This window comes from Pan troglodytes, chromosome 8 (assembly GCF_028858775.2).
Source record: "Pan troglodytes isolate AG18354 chromosome 8, NHGRI_mPanTro3-v2.0_pri, whole genome shotgun sequence".
NCBI lineage: Eukaryota > Metazoa > Chordata > Mammalia > Primates > Hominidae > Pan > Pan troglodytes.
Window position 1 is genome coordinate 58,008,646 of NC_072406.2, and position 17,792 is coordinate 58,026,437.

Consider the following 17,792-nt stretch of genomic DNA (forward strand, 5'->3'; position numbering starts at 1 on the left):
TGTTCTGAGTCTTTACACATATACATAATTATTGTAACCCTGTGGGACAGGTAAAATAATCCCCTCATACAAATGAAGAAACTGAGCACTGAGAGATTAAGTAAGCACTTAACTAGTAAAGTTAAAATTCAAACTCAGGCAGCTTGTCTCCAGAATTGATTCTCTGGAAGATTCATATGTATATTAAATTCTTTTCCAAAATGTAAAAATTAAACTTGAAAATTTATGCCCCATAGTGAAAGACAGAGTTTTAATAAATCAAAAATTAATGCAGCATAATTGTGTACAATTCAATAATATTTATTATCCCTAATTGAACATTCACATGAAATTTATACTTCTATATTATCATTAACTTTTGTTGTTGTTGTCGTTTTTGAGACAGGGTCTCAGTCTGTTGCCCAAGCTGGAATAAAGTGGTTCACAGGGTTTCACTGCAGCCTTAACCTGCTGGGCTCAAGTGATCCTCCTGCTTCAGCTTCCTGTGTAGCTGGTACCACAGGTCCATGCCACCATGCCCGGCTAATTTTTGTATTTTTGGTACAAATGAGGTCTCACTTTGGGTTGCCCAGGCTGGTCTCGAACTCCTAGGTTCAAGCAATCCTCCTGCCATGGCCTTCCAAAATGCTGGGATTACAGGTATGAGCCACTGCCCCTGGCTATTGTTATTAACTTTGAAAAATGTATGTCACATATGCCATAATCATTTCCAAGTCTTTCAAAGATATTTTTTTAAATTTCAGCTCAAAATATTAGAATGAAATGCACACTCAAGACTAAAGAAGGTATATTCTATGCTCAAGAAAATGTACAAATATTGATTTTTTTTTCTTTTTGTGATGGAGTCTTGCTCTGTCACCCAGGCTGGAGTGCAGTGGTGTGATCTTGGCTCACTGCAACCTCCGCCTCCCAGGTTCAAGCAATTCTCCTGGTTCATCCTCTCAAGTAGCTTGGATTACAGGTGCCTGCCACCACACCCGGCTGATTTTTGTATTTTTAGTAGAGACGGGGTTTCGCCATGTTGGCCAGGCTGGTCTCAAACTCCTGACCTCAGGTGATCCATCCACCTCAGCCTCCCAGAGTGGTGAGATTACAGGCATGAGCCACCACGCCCAACCTACAAATATTGATTCTATCCATGGTTTGGTGAAAACCATAAAAGTACAGCTTATTCTCCATGGCATTGGCAGGGGTCGTGTATAAAGACGACAAAGTCCTGTCTAGCATGCTGCAGAGGGAAAGTGCTGAGTGAACATGCTGAGTTACCCACTTAGCAGTCCCAAGTTAATTGCAATGTGGATGGATGCCATGCATAAGCAGCATGAAATTTTATGAAGACCTGATTTGAGGAAGCCACAAAGGGAGCTATGCTGGTATCCTAAAGTTGAAAAAAAAGTATCAAATTATATACTTCACATATTTGAACCTTTTTCTAGAAATGTTAACCTAGTAACAAAGTACCACATAAAGAAATTTTATAGAATTTACAGTGAACCTGCATATATTTCTTGAAGTAACCTTGCAAAGAATGAATGCAAATGCTTTACAAAGAAATATTTCTGGGCATGGGGAGTTAAGGGAAAATGAGGAAGGACTGCTAATGGGTACAGGGTTTCTTTTGGGGAGTAATGAAAGTGTCCCAAAATTGGCTGTGCTGATAATGGCCACACAACTCTGTGAATCTACTAAAAACCACTGAATTGTATACTTTAAGGAGGTGAATTGCATGGTATGTAAATTGTATGTATGGAAAGTATGGTATGTAAATTATACCTCAATAAAACTGTTACCGAAAAATTTGAACTTCTTATTCAAGTTCTTACTGCAAATTTAATTTTTCTTAAAGAAACATATGTAAGTGAAATGATCACACTAAGTAAAATATACTATTTTCATCCTCAATGTTTATAGCTTCCTCTTGGGATTTATTTTCATATACTTCTGTGGAACAGTGTGTGTTTGTCTGTGTGTTGAGGGGTATAGATGGGTCCCCGTTTTCTCTCACTTTCTGTTCATTCATTTGGCAAATATTGATCAAGTCACTGCCACGCTGCAGGTATTGTTTTTAGTACTAGGGATATTAAAAAATGAGCAAAACAGGCAAAAAGCCCTGCTCTCATGATGCTCATATTACTGGGTTTTCCTGCCTCAGCCCCACCCCAAGTCATCAAAACACAGACCTATTTCCAAGATACTCACTAATTCAAGTGAGTATAGATTTTTTTCTGTAAGAGATATATCAAGGTATATGCAATATTTTTATTCCTATGCATGTCTACTTTTTACCTCCACTTTAATCTGCTTCCAAATTTCAACAACTTCTTTTATATTGACAAACTAGTATGGACAGTCAACAGAAGTTTTAGAATCTCCTTTGATTCTCCTTGTTTTTCCCATTATTCTTTCATTTGCTTGATGTTCATATTCTGTAGTTGCAAGGGATAGAGGATTTCCCTGTGAACAATGGTATTTACCATAACACAAAATATCTCCCAAATCAGGGGATGGTTTGTATTTATATTAGCAAAATAAGGAGCCACCTCTGTATGTAAATTGTATGTATATAAATGTAAGTTTACATTTTACATACATATTTACATGCATATTTACATACATACAAAAGTTGAATTGTATACTTAAGGAGTATACATAAAAAAGTATATGACTTTTGTATGTGAATATGCATGTAAATATGTATGTATGTAAAATGTAAAAGTTGTATGTATGTAAATATTAGCAAAATATTACAACTTACAAAAAGTTACATACTTACAAAAAGTTGTAAGTATGTAAATATTAGCAAAATAAGAGCTACCTCTCTATGTAAATTGACTATTTTATACTTATGTTTTACTTTTTTAAATTTATGTTTAACATTTATAAAGTGTTAAATCAGTGGTACCTTTAAGGAAAAAAAAATTACACATGAAATTATATCTACATTTATAAAAGAAAATGTAAAACTGGGAAAATACTGTAAACACCAACAGTTTAAAAAATTGATGTATCTCGCTATATATTACAGCTTAACGCGGCATTGGATTAAATGGAAATCACTTCTCTCAGTGACTCGGTTTTCTTTTATCTGCAAAGTCCAGGATATACTTGTTCTTTCCACCTTACGGGATTGTCACTGTGGGGATCAAATGGGGTTATATGTTTGCAAGCCACTGAAAACCATGCCCACAAAAAAAAAAAAAACCTGTCAATATAAAGTCATGATATTGTTAAAATTGTCTCTTTTCCTCCCTTTTGAAATGTTTGTAAATTTCAATTCAATGTCTAAGAGCTGGTTAGCTTCTAAATCTGATGTGTGGCACATTTACCGGGGTCTCCGTCTGTGGGCCTTCTGTGCAACCCCGTAATACAGTATCTGCTGGTCCTGTGATCACCATTTCTCACCAAGTAATGTAACTCCGTGTATAAAGATATCACTAACAAAAAGTTTATTAAGTGTTGTCTGTAGTTGCAAAAAGTTCAAGAGACCTAAATGTCCACTTAGAGGGGCTTCGTTAAATAAATTAGGCTGCACTTATGCAATGGAATACTCTCCAAAAACTAAATACGATGCACCAGTGTTTTTATTAATATAAGATATTAATGATGTATTGGTAAGTGGAAAAAACACAACATCAAACAGTAAAAAATATGCATGTAAAATATATGCAAAGATATTCAAAGAAAGGTGTTAAGAATATATGAGAATGCTAGGGTGTTAGAAAAATTAGTCTATTTTCTGATACTTCTGAAAATAGCATTTATCAATTTTATAAATAATATATTTTAAAAACCATCTAGATTTCCAGCTGATATAATTCTCTGTCTAGTTTGATTACAAAGCCTAAGTGATTAAAGAGCAGAAAAATTAGAAACAGATACCCACTTGCCAGCAGCCACTTTTCCCTTACTTACTCTCTTGTTTTTTGAGACAGAGTCTGGCTCTGTCGCCCAGGCTGGAGTGCAGTGGCGCAATCTCGGGTCACTGCAACCTCCACCTTCTGGGCTCAAGCGATTCTCCTGCCTCAGCCTACTGAGTAGCTGGGATTATAGGCGTGTGCCACTATGCTGGCTAATTTTTGTATTTTTAGTAGAGATGGGGTTTCCCTATGTTGGCCAGGCTGATCTTAAACTCCTGACCTCAAGTGATCCAACTGCCTGGGCCTCCCAAAGTGTTGGGATTACAGGTGTGAGCCCATACTCCCTTTAAGTATCTACTTGCACATAAAATGAGAGGACCGTAAGCACAGATGCCTGCAATATTGAATCAACATCAGATTCTGAGTTGTTGTTTGTAAAGCCCTGATATGAGCTTTACAAAAACAAACTATCAGTCACCATTTCTTCAAAGAATTCCTGCAATTTTCAGCAAGAAGTAGATAAAATAGAGCCAGGTGTCCAAATGTTCTATAGTTTTATTTATGCAGAAATAAACATGGGTATTCAACCCTAGGCGGTGCACTGACGTCACAGAGGGAGCTTTTAAAAAACAGCATGCTGTGGCTCCTCCCCGGGAAATCCTGATTCAATAGGTTTCGGTGGGAACTGGAAGTCTAATGTAAGTAACTCCACAGGTGATTCTGACGCAGAGCTGATTTTGGTAACTATTAATAGTAATTTAATGCAATGCCCACCAGATGGCACTCATGCTCCGAGAATAGAAAGGCAAGTCGGAAAACTGCTCAATTTGTTAAAGGCTGTGCTTTGTACTCTGCATGTGTCTGCCTTTAAAAGCCTACACCAGGCCGGGCGCGGTGGCTCACGCCTGTAATCCCAGCACTTTGGGAAGCCAAGGTGGGCGGATCACCTGAGGTCAGGAGTTCAAGACCAGCCTGGGCAACATGGCGAAATCCCGTCTCTACTAAAAGTACAAAAATTAGCCGGGCGTGGTGGCAGGCCCCTGTAATCCCAGCTACTCACGAGGCTGAGGCAGGAGAATTGCTTGAACCTGGGAGGTGGAGGTTGCAGTGAGCTGAGGTTGTGCCCCTGCACTCCAGCCTGGGTGACAAGAGTGAGACTCTGTCTCAAAAAAAAAAAAAAAAAAAAGTCTACATTAAGTGACTCATTGTCTAAACATAACAAATGGGAATATAAAATGTTTGTTCTACTCACGCCTCTGCAGTATGGTCCATAGGATGGAGAGCTGACGTTGGGCCCATCGTAGAGTGTGAGATAGTTCTGGACACAGTCTCCTGGATCGTCAATGCTGATGAAGTAAAAGTTGACAGTGAGAAGCCTTCCAACAGGAGCTACCAGTGCCCACTCGCAGTGCGTGTTGTTTGGATAGGTGCCTGGATAGCCAGGGCTGGTGAATGAGCCTCTGTCTCCATAAAGAGTTCCACCACATCCTGCAAGGAAAACAGGACAGGAAGTTTGATTCAACAATGTATAAGCCATCCAGTCTGGCTTGTTAGGCAATAAGACTTTATTTTCTTAAGGTGCTGAGACTCTGCAAGAATAATAGAGGCAGAAACCGCTTTTCCTGTTCCTCTTCTTTGGGCTACACCCTTTCTCCTCACTTCCCCTCTCTTCCCATCGCCACCACCACCTCTTCCATCCTCAACACACATGCCTTTGCCTGCATATCACGATCCAAGGACAACTTCCTCCAGGACTGTACTTTGAAAATCGGGGGTTGACAGCAGAATGGAAAACAATCAAACAAACAAAAACAAAACAAAACAAACAAAAACTTGATAAAGTAACTGTGGGAGAAAATCAAGTTGTTGCCTCTGTGCTTTCGATGGTGTGGAGATCTTTGCTTACCCTGAGTTGATGCCAATGATGTGAGTGAAGTAAAATTAGAAGGAAAATTCAGCACTAAACCAAGAGGAAGTGTGTGATTGCAGGTGGTGGCAGGAATGACTTCATTATAAAAGTAAGTTTACCACCCTAATAACTGACATACTTGAGGTCGAATACTTCAAGTTTTGGTGTTAATTTGTTCAATTTGTTAATCTGTATATGAAGGCTGTCATGATTTAGACTACATATAGACTACATATCTGTGGAGATCCAGATAGCCTCCAGGACAGGAAGAAGCTGGCTGGCATAGTTACGGAGCACCTGGCTGGGCCTCTGACCACTGAGGTCTAGTCCCATCTCCACCTCAGTCTAGCAGAGCATTTTGGGCAACTCATTAATCTTGGTGGGGTTTTTTTGAGATAGAATCTTGCTCTGTCACGCAGGCTGGAGTGCTGTGGTGTGATCTCAGGTCACTACGGCCTCCGTCTCCCAGGTTCAAGTGATTCTCTAGTCTCAGCCTCCCAAGTAGCTGGGATTACAGGCATGCACTACCATGTCCAGTTAATTTTTGTATTTTTAGTGGAGACAGGGTTTCACTAGGAGGCTGGTGTGGAACTCCTGACCTCAGGTGATCCAGCTGCCTTGGCCTCCCAGGGATTATAGGCGTGAGACACCACACCCAGCCTAATCTTGGTGTTTTATTTCCTCGTCGATAAAATTTGAGCATTGGAAGTCATCTTTGTCTTCCTTTGGGTGCCAAAATTCCATTACCCACGATTATCTTAATAGAACCATTTTCTTAAGGTATTTAAAGTGATTTCTGTTTATCTTTTTTTATTTGGAATGCATGTTGGTATTTGAGGACATTTCATAAAGGTATTTCTCCTCTCTTGCATTAAATGTATTGACATGACTTAAATTTTCTTTAGCTGTTTGAAAAGTGGCCAACCAAAAATATGAGAGGATACTTACTACCCTAAAAAAGCAATTTCTCTCCAGGACTGCCAACAAATGTCAGGGCCTGTGAGAAGCACAAGCATTCATATATATGCCAGAATGTGTTCATAAGTTGGATTTTTGGTAAATATTTTTCCTTAAATTCTCAATGAACTTCCTTGATGGTCAAACCAAAAGTCAAAAAGTCTAACAAAATTGAATTTACAAAGGAATTTTTAAATCTTCATACCTTATATGTGCTTCATATATGAATATATATTATTTTATAAACAGAAATAATGAATAAATGTAGAATTTAAAGTAATCTGGCCAGGTGCAGTGGCTCATGCCTGTAATCCCAGCACTTTGGGAGGCCGACACAGGTAGATCACCTGAGGTCAGGAGCTCAAGACCAGCCTGGCCAACATGGCAGAACCCCGTCTCTACTAAAAATACAAAATTAGCTGGGCATGGTGGCATGCAACTGTAATCTCAGCTACTAGGGAGGCTGAGGTGGGAGAATCACTTGAACCCAGGAGGCGGAGGTTGCAGTGAGCTGAGATCGTGCCACTGCACTCCAGCCTGGGCGACAGAGCAAGACTCCATCTCAACAACAACAACAACAAAATAATTTGTACCTTCATTGTTAAAAATCTCTATTCTTAACATGAATTAATCAGGTACACAGGTAGCTAAAAAATATAAGGTTACTTTGCCTTTTTCTATTAGACACCTTATGTTTTACTCACCTACACTGCTTTCCCGTACAAAGTACAAATGTCTTACCAGAGGGTGATGAGGTCCAGATGATTTCATATCCACGATCCGAAATTACACTATTACTCTTAAATCATAGGTATAGTTCATTATTTTGAGAGAAGACAGGGTTTGGCAGCAGAGTACTTGCCAAGTAATGGTGAATTGCTGTTACTTCCATTTCTCACCTTTAGGAAGGAGTCATTCATTATTAAACTTACACTTTCTTCTCCAATGTATATACATTACACCGTGAGACAATTTGAATGATGACACTTTTTGGAAAAGCTTTGTCTTTTTATACACATAAGAATGAAGGGTTTTCTGAAAATATATGCAGAAGTCATCTTCACTTGCAAAGGGGAAAAATGTCCCATGTGTAGATCAAAAAACATTTGTATTTGGATTCAGAAATATCTGTTAACCTGTAGCAATTAAAACATCAGTCTGCTTTTTTATATAATAGTTTGTGCTATGATCCTGCAGCCTTTGCTTTTGGGGAGACATTTGGAAGAATGTAGGTAAAGTGAATTTTTAAAGGGTGGGGATGGGTGGGGGCAATGTTGCCTGCCCTGTTTCCAGTCAACTATTATACATTTTTCATTGTGTGTGTGTGTGTGTGTGTGTGTGTATGTGTGTGCGCGCACACGGGTTTCCCATTGAAAATTACTTGGCTGTAAAGGGGCTATGAAAAAAATACAATGCAAAGTATAATAAAGTTCAGAACAAAAGGAATTTCTGTATGGGTGAAGGACAGAATTACAAATCTATACAACTTCTGACTGTTGTTAAACGTGTTTTAAAAACACATTCCGAGGCCTTGTTGCTTTTATGTTTCAACTCCTCATTTTTGAATAGACACATATAAAAACAGGAAATGAGTTGGTGTTTTGAGGGAAGAGAGAACCACACTGTGAATTCAACCATTTTCTGTCCCCCAGCCTGGCTCCTACCCTGCATTCACAACTAGCCCTGCTTCCAGGAGGGCTCTCAACGCTTCTAAAGGAAACGTTACACAGGCAATGTATGTTGGAACCAGCCTGACATGTAGAAATGCTGATTTTACTGATCCATGTATTCAAAACATTGGAAGTTCCTCTCTTCCCTTTGTAATTCCATGATTTAAAATTTGGTTAATTGCTGGTATCTTAAGTCACAGAGTTAAGACACTCTAATCTTGCTGGGCTGTGTTGATCAGGTGAGATTCCTTTTAGGTCTATGTAGTAGCCCATGGGAGAGACTAATGCCTTTCTAGTGCTTCAGGGATTATTCTGCTAAGTGTTTAAATAAAGTAGACTTGCCATGACAGAGTAGCCAGTTATCCACTAGTAGATAGGGGGGCTGCCATATGTAAGACCTGCCAGCACCATACTCTTGAGTTTGGGTGTTTTCACCTAGGGGTCCTCTTTTAAAATGGCGTTGCTCTGAGAGGAGCAGTGAGATACTAATTTTCACGGACACTGCCAACAACTTGTCTTATTCACTTTCGTCTCCTAGGAGGAATGGGGCCACCGAGAGCAGCAGGCATCCCTGCGACATCAGAGGATCCTGGAAGGGGAGGTGAAGGCATGAAAACAATCGCAGATTCCAGGCATGGTCTAGAGCTCGTCCCTCACTTGGTAGTAACACAGAATCCTCAGTCAGACATTTCTGTTCCCACGGCAGTTCACAAGAATGGAATGCTGAGGCTTCCTGGTCCAGCTGCCAATAAACTATGCCCACAGTCTTCCCACTGAGAGCCAGACAGAGCTACATTTTACAGGCCTAAGCTGTGGTTTCCTTTCTTTGCTTATGGGACAGGAAGTTTCAGATCCATTCTACGGAGTAATGAAGGACAGCGAGGAGGAAGAGTTCTTACTGTCCATGGCTGGAAAGCAAGGCTTTGCTTCCCAGCATCTATCAGGCAAATGGCAAATGTTGACTCTGATCAATAATGGTCCATTCAAGCTGGAGTGAGTTAAGAGTTAGTTGCACTGTGACTCCAGCCTAATGGGATTATTCCATCTTTCCTCCAGATCCCACTCGCCTCATTCTTTCTGCTTTACACTTCATATAAATATATGGATCTCCATGGTGGGGGAGGTACATAGGTCCAAGTTGAGTAACCTGACCGGCACAAAGAATACTGTATTTGTCTCTTCGTTTCCTCCCTGCTACATACGTCTTTTGGTTTCCTGTCATGGGAATATTCCTTTAGAAAAGGCATGAGCTTCCTCTGAGTGTTATTTATGGCACTACATGTTAAGGCTATTGATTAATAAAGGATTTAGATGAATTCCAAAGGGGAGAGCTTTCCAGGATGATAAAACTGCATCAGGAATCATGTTGAAGCTAAACCCATAGGCAAAGACCATGTGCCAGAACACCCTTCCTCACCAGGTCGGGCAGAAGGTGACAGCAGCCCTAGAAGCCAAATCAGATGAGGTGGGTTGCAGGCGAGAAAAGATGTTTTGTTGGGAACAAAGGCTGCAGCTACCAAGAAACTAGCAGCTGAACAGAAGCCCACTGGAAAGAATCCTCCCACAGAAGGAAAGAAGCCTGCTGCATACACCAGTACATTTGTTTATGCTACAAAGATGAAATCATCTTGGGCAGCTTATTTTGAATGAAGACCTGATCAAAGAGGCAGTGAGAAAAAAAATAAAACAAAAAATACAACTCCAGATCAGGTGTAGAGGAACAAGCAAACTTTTTGGAAACCTTACTGAAGCCTCTTGTATGGTGAAACAAAGCCAGTTTAGAGAGCATCGGGATGAGGTTTAGATTTAAATTCCACTCTCAGAGGAATTCAGCATCCTTATCCTTTTGAGTCTCAGGTTCCACCTGAGTTTATTTCCTAAGGATGAATGCATTTTCAACAGAGCTTGCAAAGGTCGCAGCCGCATGAGCTCTGGGGGTTTTCTGGCAAAACACAGGTGCTGAGTTCCACACACTGGGTCCGCATCAGATGAGTCTTATTCAGACCGTTTCCTGCCTATGAGCAATGATATTCATGTTCCATCTCACATGCTCAATGCAGGTGATGTGGCAGAAAGAGCACAGAGGGAGCTCACCAGGGGCTCTGGAAGACCCCAAAGGTTCAGGCCCACAAGGGGCATAGCTCTGCCTGCTCCAGGTGCAAGGGGGGCTTCTCTCTCAGTGTGTCCTGGGGTGGGAGTGGGGGGTGAATGGGTGGAGAATGGGCAAACAGCAAAGTCACTTCTGTGTCCAAATTAGAGCTCTGGAGTTGTGGTGGAAAAAGGACAGACCACACCTCCTGCAACAAGGGAGCACTTATTCAAGGCAACACTTGTCTTTAGAGGATGTTGACGATGCCCCAAACTTACTGTAGCTGTCAGGGAAATTAGGTGAGCTATTTAGTATCATTCAGTTTCATTTTACAGAATCAGCATGTTGTTCTTAGACTTTCCTCTGATCCTTTTAGGTCTCAACTTACATATTGCCCTCTTAAAGAAGGTTTCTAGTTCCCAGACTGAGTTAGGAACCCCTACCCCTGCTGGACTCAGTTAGTCCTTTCCACATTGTGCTGTAATTGGCTATACCCCATCTGTCCTTTCCACCAGACTAGGAGTTTTCCGAGGGCCCTGAGGTTCCCAATTTCCGGTGTTTGGACTGGTGCTCTGTAAATGTTTAGGGAATGAAAGGGTAATGAATAAATTAATGAAACAAGTAAGAATCATAGAGCATTAGAAGCACTAAAGAAAAGGTGTAAAATCCATCACCATTTAAATGATATTCAAATGCATATTACCTCCAAGAAATCGTTTCTGCATTCAATTGAGTTCTCAATGCCAAACAAATGAAAAAAGAGGGTGTGGTTGTGGGGGGCTGTGAGAGTAATGGTGCAATCCATGTCACTGTCATAGTTATCTGGCCATCCAGTACTCCTCAGGTTGCCAAATGCCTTGTGATAGTCTCTGTTGCAATCTTAGAAGAAAAATATGCATAATTAATGTATGCATTCCGGTGTTCAGTGCTCTTTCAACTTCACAGGAATAATTCAAAAAGATCATTACATGTGAACAAACTTTAGAAAAAAGTAATCCAGCTTCTTCGTTTACCTTTGAGATAATTGAGACCCTGAGCAGTGAAGTGAATTTCAAGCAGCACACACAGATGCAATGCAGCAGCTCGTTCACACAAACACCCCTACAGGAAGCATGACACAGGAGCCTTCTCCTTTAAAGACGAATACTCGAGGATCCTTTGAACTTTTCTGATCACATTGAGGTGAAGTGGCTAGCATTCAGACTCTCTTTTAAACAAGGACACTACCTCCAAGACAGAGTTTTGCGCAAGGATTTTAAATCCATTTGTGAGTTATTTGTGGGAAATCATTCTTTACCTTTTTTTTTTTTGTAAAAAAAAATCTAAAGTACTTTTGTTTGTTTAACCAAAGGCAGCTTTCATTTGAATCAATTCAAAATAAATATCAAATAAAGTGTTCTGTGAAAATAAACTTCTCAGTGATAGTAATCAGGTAACTCTTTTAAGGCTTTTTGATTTTTACAAAAATAATTTTCTAAGATTTTCAACCTTGTGAAAATACTAAAAACCTCTGAAATATAAACATTAAATGGGTAAATTGTATGATATGAGGATTATATTTTGATAAAGCTCTTGCAAATATATATATATTTCTCATAAATAAATATGTATATTCAGTGTGGTTAAGTGGGTAAATTAACAAAATAACTAGTATATTTTTAAAATCAACTACATGGACGTTGAAGAAAATGCTAGCATTCTAAGCATCTTGGTTAGTATTGTATTCTCTTTACCTCTTTAGAAACCAACTTTAGTAATTTGCTAAATTGGGCCCGGGTTCTAGTTAAGAGATGGGTGTGGTTTTTGTTAACAAATCCTAATTTACTCACGGGAGTCAATTCTAGAAATAATTGTAATTATTCTAGGAATATTTGTAATGATGGCAGCTTTTCTTAATAAAAGATGAAGTTCTGGGGCTCACCTGCTATCTGATAGGTGAAATTCATTCTAGAATTTCTGTTTAAAACTCCAGATTTGAAAATGACAATTGCAGTACTCATAGAAGAATAAAACACTGGCACAGCCGAAGCATTTCTGCCACAGAACTGAATTCTTGAATTTCCATGACTCTGAAATGAAATGGAAGCCAAATCATGTTAGATTTATTTTAGAAGAGAACAGCATAACAGAAATTAAACTGCCTATAAAAGTATGGCTTAAATATTTAACCATGGAAACTAGCTCTGTTGTTGGAAGTGCTCTGCAAGAAGACTCACATTGGCCTTGGAACTGATACAAGTCGCACCTTCCCAGAGGGGAGGGAGGAGGGGAGGCAAAGTTTCTGCTGAAACCACAGACACATCCCTGCTGAAAACAAGACCCCTCCCCTCTGATGTGACTTCCTAGTCGAGGCCTGTGCCATTGCTCTGAGCACCACTGGGCTGTTTGAGAGTTCACTGGATTTCTCCTCCTGGGGCTTTTGCCAGTCCTGAGCTCCATGAGACTAACAACCATCATTGCCCTGATCCAGCCCTTGCTACCCCTTAGCAAATCTAATCAGAGCCTTTGGTTCCACTGTACATCCCCAAGCCAGCCAGGGCCTGTAATGAGGTGCCGGTTCCCCTTTGTAACACTTGGGCAGCCCTCATTACCTCTCAAAAACCTGGAGTAAATGCAGTTGAATGCTCACCAGTTCTTGCATAAAAACAAGTTGTACCAAAGTCAGGGTATTTGCAGCCTCCCTGTCACAAGTATGTCTCTAATATCTGCAGTCCTTAGGAACCTACTGAAAGACCCAACCCACCTCTGCTTGCAAACTCCTCTTACTGCTCAGGACTTCCACTCCTCCTCCCAACTGTCTCCTGCTCTTGGTCCTTGTCTAACTTTGCTGTATCCTGTGAACTTTAACTGCACGGTCAATTATTCTCTGTATACATCCTCCGCCTGTCCACTTTGTAGCCTTAGCAAAACCTGTTTCTCCACCAGCCTCCTGGTAAAGGCCACTCTTTTCCCATGCTCCACAGTTCATTGAGTAGGAAGGGTGGGGGGTCAGCCTAGGGGGAAGGGAGGGATGCTCCACGTTCCTCACTGCAGCTTCCATCCTTGCCTCAAAGCTGGTTCACCTTTGAGGGTCTCTACGTCTGGTCAAATATATTCTCACCATTGTCATCACTCTCACTTACTTTTCTCCTGGTTACTTCCCAGCATTTATGAAAGACTTGAGGTGTCTCAGCTCATAGTAATCTCCTGCCCCCAATTTCCTTTCTGAACGCTTAGAGGTTTCAGTGTTTATACAGACAAGCCATTAAACATCCTCACTTTATATTTCTTAACACCAGTGACTTCCATCTCTGTGTCTCCATTCATTCCCAATGCCAGGTAGCTACTGTACATCCTCTATAACAGCCCTACACATCATTCCTTCATGATCTTCCAATTAGACCTTCTCTGTCTATTCTTGGATACCCTGAGAATCCCAGTTTCTCCCAGCTCATCCGTCAATGTTTGTTTCCTCCCTACCTACCCAGTCTGAAACCCTTGACTGTTTCCTGTATTCATTCAGTTGAAAACATTATTCACTCATGACAAACACTGGGTCTTACTCACAGCCACTCCAGCTGCTGTTATGTTCCAGCTGGTGCCCAGTGCTCTGTAAGTGGCACTCTGTGACCCGCTGAGTGGTCCACCATGATCCTCATTGTCTTAGCTTCATGAAGCAGGGGGAAAAGGCTTCACCCAAAGGACCTTGTTCCACTTGGCTCTAAGTCCTTCCAGTAAGGGTACCACTGGGTAATGGGGATTTTGTCCTGAAAACCATTACCAACAGAATGATGATAATCTAGCATCTTGTCCATCTTGAGAGCTTGGGAGCTCATCTCAGCGTCTATGCTTTGCACAAAACGGAGCAAGTCCAGGGCCTATTCAGCTGCCAGCACATCTCACACCTCTCCACATTGGAGTCAGACAAATGGAACTTTTCTCTCCCCAGCAAGACCAGGTGAGAAGCAGGGGACCCCAGATTTATAATGAAGAGGACCCTGAAAACTCAGAAGACAGCAAATGGGACTCTACTATTCCAGCACATGGGGCTTGAACATGACATTCTTGGAATGAACTGGGGAGGGTTAGTTGCTCCCCCAACTGCAGAAAGACAATCCAGGTATTCTCAGATGTTCTCCCTGGTATCCATCCTCAGTTCACGGCCTCTCCCTTTACATATTTTTCCCTGGATAATCTTATTCTTCTCATTATTTCAATTACTTATCATGATAATGATGATGCACAAAAATCTTTGGGCCTTACGTCAACATCCCACTTTGTGTCCAACTGTCTCCTCAACATCTTATTCCAGAGGAAATTCAGACTCAGCATTTTGTAAAGCTCAAAATGGCTTTCTTTTTTTTTTTTTTTTTTTTGAGACGGAGTCTGGCTCTGTCACCCAGGCTGGAGTGCAGTGGCGCGATTGGGTTCACGCCATTCTCCTGCCTCAGCCTCCCGAGTAGCTGGGACTACAGGCACCTGCCACCGCGCCCGGCTAATTTTTTTTTTGTATTTTTAGTAGAGACGGGGTTTCATCGTGTTAGCCAGGATGGTCTCAATCTCTTGACCTTATGATCCACCTGCCTCGGCCTCCCAGAGTGCTGGGATTACAGGTGTGAGCCACCGGGCCCAGCCTCTTTGTTTTTGTTGTTGTTGTTGTTGTTGAGACAAAGTCTTGCTCTGTCGCCCAGTCTGGAGTGCAGTGGCGCAATCTTGGCTCACTGCAACGTCCGCATCCCAGGTTCAAGCGATTCTCCTGCCTCAGCCTCCCGAGTAGCTGGGGTTATAGGCACACACCACTGAACCCGGCTAATTTTTTGTATTTTTAGTGGAGATAGGGTTTCGCCACATTGGCCAGGCTGGTCTTGAACTCCTGACCTCAGGTCACCTGCCTCGGCCTCCCAAAGTGCTAGGATTACAGGCATGAGCCACCGCACCTGGCCCTTTTCTTTTTATCTCTCTTATATTACCATGAATATAGACCTCTGAAACTGGTGCCAAACACCCTCTTCACTGATTCTCTTGTGTTCTGTATTGACCCTTTCAATTCAGCCTATACATAAATCCTACTAACTATATGTATTTCTCCAAGCATGGTCCATGGAGCTCTGGTATTGGCACCAAAACACCAGAGATGTTTGTCAAAAAGTCAGATAAATGGGTGTTATAACTCAGTCTCTGAGGGTGTGCCAGGGAGGATGCACTTTTAAGATGCATCTTAACACATTCTTAGGCACACAAAGCTTTGAGAGCTCTGGACCTACAGGACCAAGTACAAGTTTCTCGACACACCTGATTGGAGGGCTTTGTGTACAGATGGAAAACACATTAAGCTGGAAGTAACTTAGAAAATTATTTAATCATGGACTCATTATTTCAAGTGTTTTGCAAAAGCTAGTGAAAAGATGCGACTGTCATTCATCCTGTAATTGTTACCTGTGGTGAGTCCTGAAGCTGTAAGTAATTCTGCATGCAGTCTTATGAGCTCAGCTGTTAACACCCACACAGTTAACAGTTATCTTGACCTGCTGATGTGGAGGGGTGTCAATGACCCAAGTACAGATGGAAAATGGGACATCTGGGTCTGATGGATTGGGTGATGAAATATTTTGTGGGGTCCAAGTTGCATTGTATGTTCCACCACAAGGCACTGGGAAGAAAAAGCAACACAGGAGACAATTTATTCATGTCTCATCTCAGGCAGTCTTTAAAATTCTGTCTTCCTCATCTCTCACCCCAGAGGAGCTATATTTTCATCATTCCATTAAGAATTGGGGGTTTATATCCTTGACTAAAAATTGTATCAAATTTTGTACCACAGATTAAACATAGAGTAATTAACATGGTGTTTAGTAATTGACATTGAGTTTAGATAGTAATTGACATTGAGTTTAGTAATTAACATTGAAATTTCAATATAATAAGCAGGGCATTCTTTTCAGTGCCTAAATACATGTGTATTTCATAACATATAAAAATGCTTCTATTTACTCACTGTCCATGATGGTGTATGTAGCATTAAATCCTTCCCTTTCTAATGTTAAGTCACTGACAAATTGAACCATAAGGAAGTTACCAGAAGACATAAAAGGAGCAGGTACAGTGGAACCACAAAACGTTCCAGCCAAGTTGGCATTTTCACTAACCCCATGGTATAACTGAAAAGAAAAACAATTCATTACTTCTCCATTATTTACAAAAAAGTTGCATCTTTCACACTAAATTGGATGTGAAGTCGCAATAGGTCATGATTAAACATTTTTACATTGATGTTCTTAGAGGTGGTCTTAATTAAGGAACAGAATTATAATTGGATTGATTATATTATGACTTTCAGTAAAAACCTGGTATGATGCCTAACATTTTTTTCCTCTTTGGGAAAGTAACCTATGATTTTAAAAAGAATGTGTCATGAGAGTCCGCTCACCCACTGCTACCTTAACCACTGCACCCACTAACACTCTGGCCCTAGTTGCTCTGATCTCTTGCCTTGATGATCACTGGAGACTCCCACGAAGCCCCTGATTCTGTTCTTGTTCCTCTTAGTCTATTCTCAAAATGTCATCGAGAGGGATACTGTTAAAATGTAAGTCAGACCAGGTCATCGCTCTGCTGAAACCCTCCTAACTGCCCATCCACTCAATAGAACAACCAAAGCCATCACAATGGCCTTCTCTCCTCCTATCCCACCCCTGACCTTTCTGATCTAATTTCTTATTGTCTCCACTTTGTTCATTTTGCTTCTTGAGCCAAACCAGGCATGCTCCTGCTTCTTGGGTATGGCATTTGCTGTTCCCTTTGCCTGGAATGCTCTTCCCTGTATATCCACATCGTTTGTCCTCCTACATTTCTTCAGGTCTTTACTCAGACATCCCCAAATTGGCCGGCGTGATGGTACATGCCTGTAATCCCAGCTACTCAGGAGACTGAGGCAGGATAATCGCTTGAATCTAGGAGGTGGAGGTTACAGTGAGCTGAGATCGTTTCACTGCACTCCAGCCTGAGTGATGGAGCAAGACTGTCTCCAAAAAAAAAAAAAAAAAAAAAAAAAGATAGCCCCAACTCAATAAGGCCTTCCTTGTGTAAACTCTCCCAACATTCCCATCTCCTTTCCTGCTTGACTTTTCTCCACAGCAAGTATTACCTTCTTCTACATACTACATATTTAACTTTTTTTTTTTTGAGACAAGGTCTCACTCTGTTGTCCAGGCTGGAGTGTAGTGCTACAATCATAGCTCACTGCAGCCTTGAACTTCTGGGCTCAAGTGATCCTCCCACCTCAGCCTCCTAAGTACTGGGACTACAGGTGCATGCCACTATGCATAGCTAAT

At 41.1% G+C, this 17,792-nt stretch overlaps 1 protein-coding gene across 1 annotated transcript; it reads right to left on the reverse strand.

Annotated features, from left to right (window-relative positions):
* Window positions 1–1,183: 1,183 nt before the first annotated feature.
* Window positions 1,184–16,582, reverse strand: LOC742325 (cubilin). The gene is given in 9 exon segments (XM_016918550.4): window positions 1,184–1,378; window positions 5,110–5,345; window positions 7,465–7,577; window positions 7,579–7,622; window positions 11,186–11,361; window positions 12,404–12,551; window positions 15,898–15,954; window positions 15,957–16,111; window positions 16,457–16,582. Coding segments are annotated over 9 exon segments (1,128 nt in total). The 5' UTR covers window positions 16,548–16,582; the 3' UTR covers window positions 1,184–1,270.
* Between the last annotated feature and the right edge of the window lie 1,210 nt (window positions 16,583–17,792).